Raw genomic sequence first — 10,887 nt, 5'->3', positions numbered from 1 at the left:
CATTTATTTTATAACAAATAGCAAGCTTTATTTTTTCGAGTTTTTAAAATGTTGATATGCTATAAAGAAACGAAAAAAATTTAAAAAAACCATTCTTACATTTTAGTTTAATCTTTAGGTTTCATAGGTTTTTTTTTAGCTTAAAAAATATTATTTTTAACTAATTAAATAAATATTTGAAAACTTTTCAAAAAGAAGTACTTTTTTATTTATTGGTTAAATTGTCAGGTGAAAAAGCAGCTAGTTGGAGTTAAACGTGCAGTAAATGGCCGGAATCACTCCTTTGAGACTTGCATCTCGTCTTTTAGCTTAGTGTGGGATGGTTCTTCCTTTAGCAAAGCTCGCTCTAATTGCAAGTACTTTTCTTGTGATACTTAGTAAAAAGTAATAAATTGAAAATCTTGATATAAAGTTAGACAAGTTTCGAAACCCATTTCTCTTCGCCTAAAGAATTATGCCGCTGGTTCCCCTCGTATAAGAAAGACGATTATATATTTCGCTCAAGTTGCTATATACTGAAAAACTCTTTACTAGTTTTTTTATTGATTGATACTTATACTTATTTTATAACATTATTGTTGCAATTTTTTTATTATAATTTGCTTTTCAGTTTTTTCATAGAATCGATGTAAAAACTCAAGTTAAATTTTGGAATGGAAAATTTAAAACTGATGTCAAACCTTTATCCGAAGAGAAAGCTTTTGACCTCGGTTCTTATAATGTTGAAATAATTTTATTAACTAAAAAGTATTAGAAATATAGTTAACTATAGCTTTTTTAATTATTTTTAAATAAAATTACACACACTTGGGCCTAATCTTATTTGTAGGCGCGGAAGTCTTTAGCGAGTTATTCATTTATAGTGTCGCCGCGGTATGAACTTTTTCAGCATATGTAAAAATTATAAATTATATAACATCTGTCGCTCATTACTATTATAATAATATATCCTCAAACAAGATTTCCGTATAGTTTTTAAATTCAAAAAATTCTTAGCTATTTCCCTATTTAGGGTGCAGTCATGGTTGAGTACTGGCGATCCAGCGCAAATGAAAAAGTACATTTCTTAATAACTGCAGTTTGTAAAAAAAATATTAATTTTTTTCTTTGGAACTTTTCCCCATTTTAAATAATTAATATTTAAGGTTTGTATTGATAACAATAACGTAAATTTTTTACTATAGTACTGAATTTACCTATACATTTAGCTGAAAGAAGAAAAATTTCAAGAGATTTTTAACACCCTTTCTCAACGGGTTGAGGAGTTGCATCGGGAAATCCACCAGTTGAAATTTCAGGCGGACAAAAAAGATTTTGAGGTTTATTTATATATTATGCTTCAGTTATATACATATTTTAAAAATTTATACTTCAGAAGTTTTAATTATAGTTGTAAGCAGCTTGGACTCAGGAAAGAGGCTCCTGTTAAAGAAGATTTTAAAGATTCTGACCGCCTTGCTCGCCTTGGCAAAAAGAGTAAGCTTTGAATTTTATATATTCTGGATTATGTTTTTTAAAATTTTGGTAATAGATAATCCTGACACTGCTTTCTTGCTGTCGAGGACACTTAATTACTTCAAAAGTTTTTTTTAAAAGATATCTTGGGAAGGAGTCGTAAAGTTTTTTTTGCATTCGTAAGAGTCCGTTAACGTTTGCATTAACAAAAGTATAATTGGGGGAATCAACCCTTTTTCAAGAAATATATTTATTTGTAAATTTACAAAATAAACTAAAATCCAAATTATTAACAGAAATAAAAAATGTTTCTAAATTTGTGCCTGCGCCAGTGTATATAATTATAGAAAAATGGCTATTGACAGAAGCAATATAAGGTGATTAAAAAATTTTCTACGGGCTATATTATATTGTTTTGTACTAAGCACTTAATTGTATCTCTTCAATAAATTTAGTTTTTGTAATTTTTATTGCATCCTTTCCTTCTACAATTTATTTTTGCTACTTTTTTAAAATTATTTCAATATCTTTTCCTCTGAATATATATCGAGTTTATTTTATAAATCGGCTTGCAAATTCTTTAAAGGTCATACTATTTTTGTGGTAATATTTCAAAGGTAGCAAAGGAAATGTATTAATACAGAAAGCATTTAAATTTTGCTAAAGCCAGCTCCTTACAACAAAGTTCATTTTCATAAATATATGTTTCACGTTCTGAACATTACAAGCATATTTATATTTCCAAAAATCTGTGCCTTGTTGATATACTCATTAAATTAAATTTCGTGTATCTTTACATTGGTAGCCAGCATAACTTTTTAACGATTCCAAAGTTCTTTAAGGTTCCATAGATGGCGCACTGACTTAGAATAACTACAGTATCATCTTAGCTGCTGAAATTTGTGTCAAATACTAACTTCTGAAGATAAAAAAAAATGTCACTCTCCCATTAATAGTTTATATTACTTCCCTCAGAATCACCAACGACTCGCCCCAACGCCCTGTAGCTTGTAGCTTAAATCTTTTTCCATGTTCTCTCAAGAAGTCTAGATGCGATGTATAGTTTCTTTTTTTTTTAATATAAATATATGGAGTGAGTTAATCAGAAACTTCCACATATAAAAGGTATATTCGACTTGGCACGCGTGCATTAAAAAAATCCTCAAACTAAATCCTGTAAATGCGCTGAGTTCAGAATTTTGGTCTAATAGGAATGTTTCTCAAGTTATTGATGCCTTCATTCTGTTTAAGTTGATCAATCAAAAAGTTTATTTCGCGGTAAACTGGCAAAACTATAAACAATTAAATCAATAACTTAGCAAAATAAATATGAAATTTTATTTTTTTTTATTAAGTATGGAATCCAGAAAGGGAATTCTCGAAGGCACGCGTTCCCTGAAAAAGTAATTACAAAAATCTTGCAACAAAGCGGATATAATTCAGAAAGTAACAACACCGATAAGCCTCGTAGTCTTCTCCAAAAAACAGAACAAGCCAGAACTCTTCAAGCTCAATCCTTTCTTTAAAGAATTTCAACGAAACGATTAGAAAGCCCACAAAGCAAAGTGGATTGGACAAAAGAATTTGGCTACCAAGGCTCCTTAAAAAATTAATTTAAATTTTTTTTTATTAATAGATAATTCTATAAAATTCGGTGCAAGTCGAACAGCATAGGAACGTAGATAAAGGGGATGAGGATTGTAACTAGTAAAAGATACCAAAGAAACCAGCCAAGGTAAGATGGGTGTCTCGAAATTTTATACACGCCTGAAGTTACAAGGCGGTGGTTAGCTTGCTTTTGACCGGAAGAAATCTACTCGAAAACACTAAATATTTTTTCTGCAAAAGAGTAGTCGTAATAAAAACGGGCGACCTGGTGAGTAAAGTTACTGCCAGCACAAATAATCGCAGCCGTGCGGAGAAACTGACCACACAAGGAAATAAAGAGCCCTACAATAATAAAACTTTAGTTAGAGTTGCAAAACTTTTCAAATTGAGCAATCTTGAATGTAAAAAAAAAATAACAGAGTCACACTATTTTTTTTTTATTTTAACCATATAATAAATCCAACAGGAGCTTAACTATAATATAACACATTAAGAGGGTTATAAGAAAGGGGGAACCTAAGAAAGATATCCAGTGAAAGCTTTTTATATAAGGAGAATTGTAAAAGAACAAAAAGTACTCCAGGCAACTTAAAAAAAGAGCAGTGATGTATTCTTTGCTATGATTTATCAAAAAACCTGTTTGTAGTTAAGCTTAATAAATAACTATAAAAAAAATTAATATTATACCGTCTGTGTTGGTTGAAAGTGGGTTATACAACACTTGAAAGAAATATTCTAAAAAATGGAATATCCCAAGCAACAACATATAAAAGCCAAAGGGCCGAATTACTGAGACAAAGATTGCAATAATTAGACCTGCAATATTAAAAAAAAGGCAAATTTAGTATTGACTTGAAATTATAAAAACATAAAGTATTTAAGCACCAGTGCAGCTCCAGAAACCGATACATAAACTAATTAAAGCTGTTTTTCCTCTTTCATCGAGAGGCGGAAAACCAAAGGGAAGATACAAGATGTCTTTTCGAACAGCCATTAAGTTTAAAGAATAATTTCATTGGTAGTTCTTTTATCTAGTTATGAGGGAAACCACTCGACGCACAGTTAAGGAATTAGCAAACGTGCTGGCTGTACAAGAGCTTGGGGTACATAACAATGCCCTTTATCTTTGTAAGATATTTCCTGGTGTTCACTTGGGTAAACAAACACCGATTTTTCAAGCTCTCTCAGGGCTAAGCAATCTCATTTGTATTCTTTTTTTTGCATTTTTTACCCTCAGCCCTTATCCCTATTTATATTTAAAAGAAAAATTCTAAGTGCATTGCGCGGATTATAGTTAAGTTCGTATAGGGTGCAGTATTGCGTTTAGAATGTTAGCAAGGGCTCTACGCTCTAAACCTGAGAACAGAACTTTAGTATCAACTATAAATGGGACAGCGAGGCTTAGGTATCGTATCCCTTCGAACAAACCCCGGCCGGTGCTCCCTCCATGATTCGTAGCAGCTTGTATAGAAGACTAATACGAAATACAGGTACAGTTTCCCCCGCCTTTTTGTAAAGCAGTCTAAGGTCTTCCAAGAGGAGGCCCAAAGCGTGTCAGTGTTAAAAATCTCATTTACATAATAGGCTTCTTTGAGGCTAGTTTCTACTTATATAAGGTAGTTTTATAAAGCACCTAATCCTCAGGTCACGGAAGGTGTGTAGTGCTTAAGTAAGATTATTATAATTTATTGGTATCTTGGTACATAAAAGATTACTAAACAATTTTGGAGTTTAATAATGAATTACGAACAATAACTTAGCTTTTTTTTAAGATTATAGTTTGAATGTATTAATTTTACCCCCCCCCCTCCCCCCAGTCCCATCCCGTCGTTTTAAAGTATTAAAAGTGAGGTATCTTACGGCCACAAGAAGGCCTCAGGCAAAGAGATGGTGAGAAAGAACATGAAAAATTATTTCAAATTAAAGCTTAATAACAGAAAACATGGAGGCTTCCACCTAAGTTGTAAAAAGGTGAGAGTAATAAAATATTAAGTCCTAGTTTATAAAAAGTGCTATATTAAAAAAAAAAAGAGAAGTGAAGTGAAGAGTGCATTTAAGTGTTAAAAAACTAAAATTATAAATTAGTGAATGCGCTCTAAGTATTTAGTTTAATATAAGATTTTGAATAAGTAAAGTACTTACACTAAATAATTTAAATTTTGTTATTTATTAGAGGATAGGCATGTAAGAGGAAGCAGTAATTAAATTGGGACCACTCAAAGCTGAAAAACCACATTTTAAAAGCTCTTATTTTACAAAGAGATAAAGCACATAAAAGAGTATATATAACAGACATTACGATTAATTCAAGTGGCATGTGTAAAACTTCTAGCATGATTACCCGCTCCACTAGAGGATGCTTTTAAGGGAAAGCAGACATCCGGCAGTTAAAGAGATATTAAACACTAACACTTAAAACGTACTTAACCTAAATTAAGTTTAACGGGAAGTGGCAGTAGACGATACTATTTTTCGGTAGTGTAATAATAAGTATAAACTGTTACCACTGTTTTAAAATACTAATATAAACGTAAAAAGATTATAGTATACAAGTACGGTCAGAGAAGTGGAAACGTTCTTAGACATCTGCAAAGGTTGCGAAAAGAGCTTGAAAAGTTAAACCATATCAGCGGTTAAAAGTTTTTAAAGTTACATTTAAACCCAAAAAACCTAAACATTAGCAGCTATTTTCTAACATTATTAGAAATTGGTATATCTAGAACTCTTTTTACGTGATTTTTATTGAGCTTTTAAACATATCGTCGTTATAAGAAAAATTGTTTAAAGCAGCAACATGATGAGAATCTTAGTTAAGAGGTTAGGTCGCAAACCCTTTCGTAGTGTAAATTGTTCCTATAAAGGGTGCTAGTGATAAAAAATAAAAGTTAACTTGTTTCTAAGCATGAGAAGGGCATCGGATGTTTATAAGAGTCGATGCCTCGAGCTCGCAAAGCTTTAGTCGTAACTCTTTATTTGTCCGTAATTGAGTCTTAACATGCAACTAAGTGCAAAAATTATATGCGAGACCGAAAGCTTGCTTTAAAAAATTGTAAGCAGGAAAAGCAAAATATACAGGACTAAAAATGTTAGTTAATTCATGGTAAAGTTAATGATTTCTAAAAGAGAGAATGGTCAAAACTTAGAGAACTTTGTTCTAATCGACTAGAGAGCGAGGGAGAGGGGATATATATTCAGATTTTTGTTTTTTTAATTCTGAAATTTAGACTAGTTGCATGTTTTCAATACTAAATTCCTCTGACAAAGGAAGATAAGTAAACTTAATTTACGTGAAAGTCCTATCGACCAGCGCATTTTTAATCTTTGCTGATAGCGAGGCTAGCATAATAAACCCCTTACATTTCTTTTTTTACCTATTTTGCTTCTAGGCCCTATAGTTTAAACCTAGAAAACTAAACGTGAGATTAGGGCTCAACAGTACTCTCTACATAATATTACCAAAACAAAGAAATGCTATAAGAAACCCCGAGTCTTTTCATTAAAAGGGACTCAATATTGTTTTTTGTAAGAACCCGGAGCGCTGGTATAAATTCTGTTTATAAAAGTGAGATTCAGAGACTTATTGAGCACCGAGTACTAGAAAGCATTCACAGAAATGACCCAACGATGAGGAAATCTTAGCAAAATCGAAAAATTGTAGGAGAAAAAATTTTGAAAACGGCAAGAGATGCCAGGATCAGTATAGTAGAATTTTGTTAGAGCAAGGTCCGGTAAGTTTCAATCTCAGTATAATGGAATCATAAATTTACTTGTTTCGCTAAGCCTTAGAAGAACGAATTGTACCAGGAGATAGGAACTAAACATTACATCTATCGGCGGTATAATAGGGGCTGCTAGCAATAAACAAGTGTGCGCGCCATGGTTTGTTCGTAATGATGCTTTACACCAAGACCTTTATATAACATTTTTCGACGCGCTATCGCCACCTACAGATAGGCTCACTATGCGCAATTACTGTCAGTTGAGGCCAATTACGAAAATTTTGGGATAGTACACGCGGTCGCCGGCCGCGCATTGGTCTTTTGATATATATTATGGGTTAGGGGTGGGACTATTTTTTAAGCATATATATGATATTGCTTTAACACAACCTTAATACTAATGTGTACGCTATCACCCTGTTGAGAGCTCATAAATTGGTGTTTTCCTTCAAGACCCGACTAAGCAATAATAATAATATAAAATGAAAAAAGAAGTTTATAGGGTAAATAACAAGGATAACTAAGATCTTTGGCTTTGCCGTCATTCCTTAATGACCCTATCGTAGGTGGTGGTTATTGAACGGAGTTGTTGAACTACCTAACGTAGGAACAAGTGTATAAAATTTGTTTATAATGTCATAGTAATTAGACTGCTCTTTTACACCGCTACAGGGCCCACATCAGATAAAGGAGCAAAAAAATACTTTTATATTAGGTTGTTTCCAATTATAAATTATCAATATCGCCAAAGAAGAAATTTGTGCAACATAAGCAATTAAAATTAAAAGTTTTGTATAAAATTATGCATATCTTTATTTAATCTAAAAAGTACGTAAAAGGTGGTATAAAAGATCACTTAAAATACAAGCCTACCTTATTAGTAAACTTGCCTATAATAATTTCTTGTATTTCTATATACACGCAGCCGTTTGTTTCCAGGTACGCAGTAGTACAACGCTCTGCGGGTGCTCTTCATTTGTTGACTACAAAAACTGTAATAAAAATAATAAAAAGTGAATTTATTATTTAAATGGAAGGGCCCTTTAACTAAAACACCAAAAATAAGTTCTGCTACGTTAATAACATGGATGTTAACGTTTAATAACTTTGGGTGTTATTTAGAAATAAATATTGAAAAAAAAATAATTAATGATTTGGATACTAAACTAGTTTTGCTTTTCAGCTTTGAGATTTGAAAAAAAATACTTTTTTATCATACTTAATAAATATAAATTCTACTAGGCAATCATCGGAGTGGCCCCTTAGAAGCTAAATGCTTTTGCATCTTGGCCCTGCCTGGGTCGTAAGACTGTAACTTTTCTTTAATCGAAATATAGTAGGCAACAATATTAAGTATAATTATAGTGTAATGGTAAAAGTGAAAAAGTTATAAAAATTTAACTTAACAATTTTTAAAAAAATTGAAGTTCCCATAGCCAAGCCCTTTACCACTTTTGAACGGGTTTAAGATTACTGGTTATTACGTTTTTGAATAACTCTAGAATTTATACTATATAATATGGTGGCTTAGTGTTAAAAACGATACAGTACGCACTCTTCAAATAAGTAAAAATCCTACCTTCTAAACTATACAATAAAAAAAAAATATTAATACACAGCAGGCCGTGGGCAAGCTTATAATTTTATAAAAAAAATTACTATTATAATAACGATAACCTCGAGAACACGTAACATCAAAGGGCACCTCGTGAAGAAAACACCTACCTCTCTACTAGCCCGCTGAGAAAGCGGACTACTATTATATACGACGTCATGATGAGTTTTCATTGGACAGTTTTAAACTTTAAGGAAGTGGGCATGTCTTAATTTGACCGGCTTTTTACAAGCCGGTTGTTGTAACTGCCGACCTTAAAGAAGACATTGGTGTTGACTTTGTTCCATTCACACTTTAGTAGGTGCCAACTATTTGTTAAAAATAAATAATATTAAAAATGGGCGGTTTGAATCAACCTGAGCCTTCTGAATCCTTTTTGTTAGGAGAAGGAGAAAAGAAGTTATTATTAAGTTTTCATATAGTTTTAAATAAAAAAACTTATATCCTTATTTTTAGAATAACCTTTGAAATGGACACTAAAGTTCTTAGCGCAGCTACGTTTACCATTAAGAAAGAAGATCATACCCTTGGAAATTTATTGCGTGAGTAAGCTCCTAACCTTTTTTAACTGGCTGTTGAAACAATATAATATTTTGTAGGCAGCTTCTGAAAGACGATCAAGTTATATTTTCCGGTTATAAAAATCCTCACCCTCTACAGCATGAGGTTTTAAATAGCTTTTATCTGGGTAATATTTGGCACACTATTAATTTTGTTACTTAGATTATACTTCGTGTTCAAACACACCACGGAGAGAGTTATTCCCCTGTTGACGCTCTCCAGAATGCCATTAATCATCTACTTGTAGACATTGAAATTTTAGAAAATCAATTTCAGGTTTTTTATAATTGTAGCTTCCCCACATAGTGCGCCTGATTTTAACTTTTTTCTTTTGCTTAGTAGTTATGTAACGGCACCTAAGTTTTTTGTTTTTTTTCTTTAGTTACTCCTTAACTTTTTAATTCGCAATTATTTTAATAGGACGAAGTTGACAAAAAGAAAGAGGTGAATAAAAGATTTATGTTATAACATATCTAATAAAGTTAGTAAAAAAGCATATATGATTCACCTGAATTTAAAATTGCCTATTATTATCTTTTTACGAAAGAGCACTTTATTATATATAATTTATTTTCTTGATTTAATTGTTAACAGTTTTGAATTAAGTTTGTAATTTAATAGCTGTCAGCGGTTTTCTTGTTGCTCTTTTTAACCAAGTATGATAAAATTCTTTACCTTTGCTTTTGCTTATTACTGGTGTTCCTCATCTTCACTATATGCGAGTAGGTGGCGCTATTTCGAACGTTTTAATTTTACCTTCTCCTTTGAAGGGAGTGTAAAAACTTTATAGAATTGTGTACCATATAGTAGATGAAATTTATATTGTTTGAATTTCTTTTTTTTTGATTTAAATTTATTTCGGACATAAAGAGAATTATAGGAGTTTAAAGTAGGCACGTCGAGAGTTATACAGCAAGTAGGTGCAGAGTACGGCCCAATAAAGTCGCTATCAACCTTCTTGTTGGTGGTAAAGTATTATATAGAAAGCATGTACTTTTTGTTCTGTACACACTTTTACACATATGCCCTTGTCTTTTTTAAACTTGTTACACCTACTGAGCTTTTGAATATGCTTGATTTAGAACAAATTTAAAAAAAAACTTAAAAATTTTAATAACTCGTGAAAGTAAATTCCTGTCAGCCAATTAAGAAAATAAATTGAGATGAAAGATAGTAGAAGTAAAGGGAGCGAGATTAATTACGCAACCATCAAAGCCCGAAAAAAGTAAGTTACGTCGGTAAAAAGTTGAACCCGCCCCCTTGAGTATGCGCGTCAATGAATTTATCCGATGGGCTAAGACGACAACTCTCGTTCCAGTTATGACGGCGGACAAAGCGTTAAATAAGTAAAACTAAGAAAGTAATCAATGTGGCAAAGACGTATAAGGTTTGCGTGACTAATAGTAAGAACATACAAGTGACAGACTTAGAAATTACTAGGATTGGAGATTCTTTCTGCACTCTTTTGAACTTATTTATTGAGCATGCTTGAAACAGTTGGTCGTTCAAAATCATTTAGTTATTTCCCTATTTACTTTAAATAACTTTTATAAGCAATAGCTGAGGTACTTAATAGGCTAAAGGGCCCATGGTTAACTTAAAAAAATAATAAAACTAGTTCTTTATTAAGGATTTATTTCGAACTCTTTTAGTTTTCAGTATATATGCTTTTATATTTTATATTTTGTAAAAAAGGGTAGATCCTGAGAAAATATAACTAGTAACCACGCTGGCTAGTCTTTAGGCCCCCCCCTGTATTCTTTCTTGGGCTCACATTTTTGGTCTTAATAATTCTCGAAACTATTTTAAACTGAATAGAGGAGGTCCAGGAGAGGTGTTTCTCCGCTGATATTTAGTTCTTCGGGACATTGTGGCCCGTCCTTTCGAAGATTGGTAGATCTCAAAAACTGACTTTCGTTATTTATACCC

General features: G+C 32.0%; 3 protein-coding genes across 3 annotated transcripts; 2 read left to right on the top strand and 1 right to left on the bottom strand.

Annotated features, from left to right (window-relative positions):
* The first annotated feature begins 282 nt into the window (after nt 1-282).
* LOC135120587 (optic atrophy 3 protein homolog) lies at nt 283-1,646 on the top strand. Its single transcript, XM_064044919.1, has 8 exons — nt 283-356; nt 413-504; nt 611-710; nt 830-873; nt 1,013-1,057; nt 1,209-1,319; nt 1,401-1,476; nt 1,532-1,646. The coding sequence occupies exons 1-8, from the start codon at nt 320-322 to the stop codon at nt 1,591-1,593; spliced, it is 567 nt and encodes a 188-aa protein (XP_063900989.1). The 5' UTR covers nt 283-319; the 3' UTR covers nt 1,594-1,646.
* A 1,146-nt stretch (nt 1,647-2,792) lies between these two features.
* Nucleotides 2,793-4,346, bottom strand: LOC135120562 (protein-S-isoprenylcysteine O-methyltransferase-like). Its single transcript, XM_064044886.1, has 7 exons — nt 3,949-4,346; nt 3,751-3,879; nt 3,580-3,699; nt 3,329-3,405; nt 3,174-3,268; nt 2,912-3,055; nt 2,793-2,850 (listed from the first exon to the last, which is right to left on the bottom strand). The coding sequence occupies exons 1-7, from the start codon at nt 4,055-4,057 to the stop codon at nt 2,793-2,795; spliced, it is 732 nt and encodes a 243-aa protein (XP_063900956.1). The 5' UTR covers nt 4,058-4,346.
* Nucleotides 4,347-8,727: 4,381 nt separating this feature from the next.
* Nucleotides 8,728-9,438, top strand: LOC135120589 (DNA-directed RNA polymerase II subunit RPB11-like). Its single transcript, XM_064044922.1, has 5 exons — nt 8,728-8,796; nt 8,854-8,943; nt 8,997-9,063; nt 9,121-9,234; nt 9,379-9,438. The coding sequence occupies exons 1-5, from the start codon at nt 8,735-8,737 to the stop codon at nt 9,424-9,426; spliced, it is 381 nt and encodes a 126-aa protein (XP_063900992.1). The 5' UTR covers nt 8,728-8,734; the 3' UTR covers nt 9,427-9,438.
* The last annotated feature ends 1,449 nt before the right edge of the window (nt 9,439-10,887 follow it).

The sequence above is a fragment of the Zophobas morio genome, unplaced genomic scaffold (assembly GCF_036711695.1).
Source record: "Zophobas morio isolate AGI-343-1 ecotype UQ-CSIRO unplaced genomic scaffold, CSIRO_AGI_Zmor_V1 ptg000398l, whole genome shotgun sequence".
Lineage (NCBI taxonomy): Eukaryota > Metazoa > Arthropoda > Insecta > Coleoptera > Tenebrionidae > Zophobas > Zophobas morio.
This window is presented reverse-complemented; position numbering and strand designations above follow the sequence as displayed.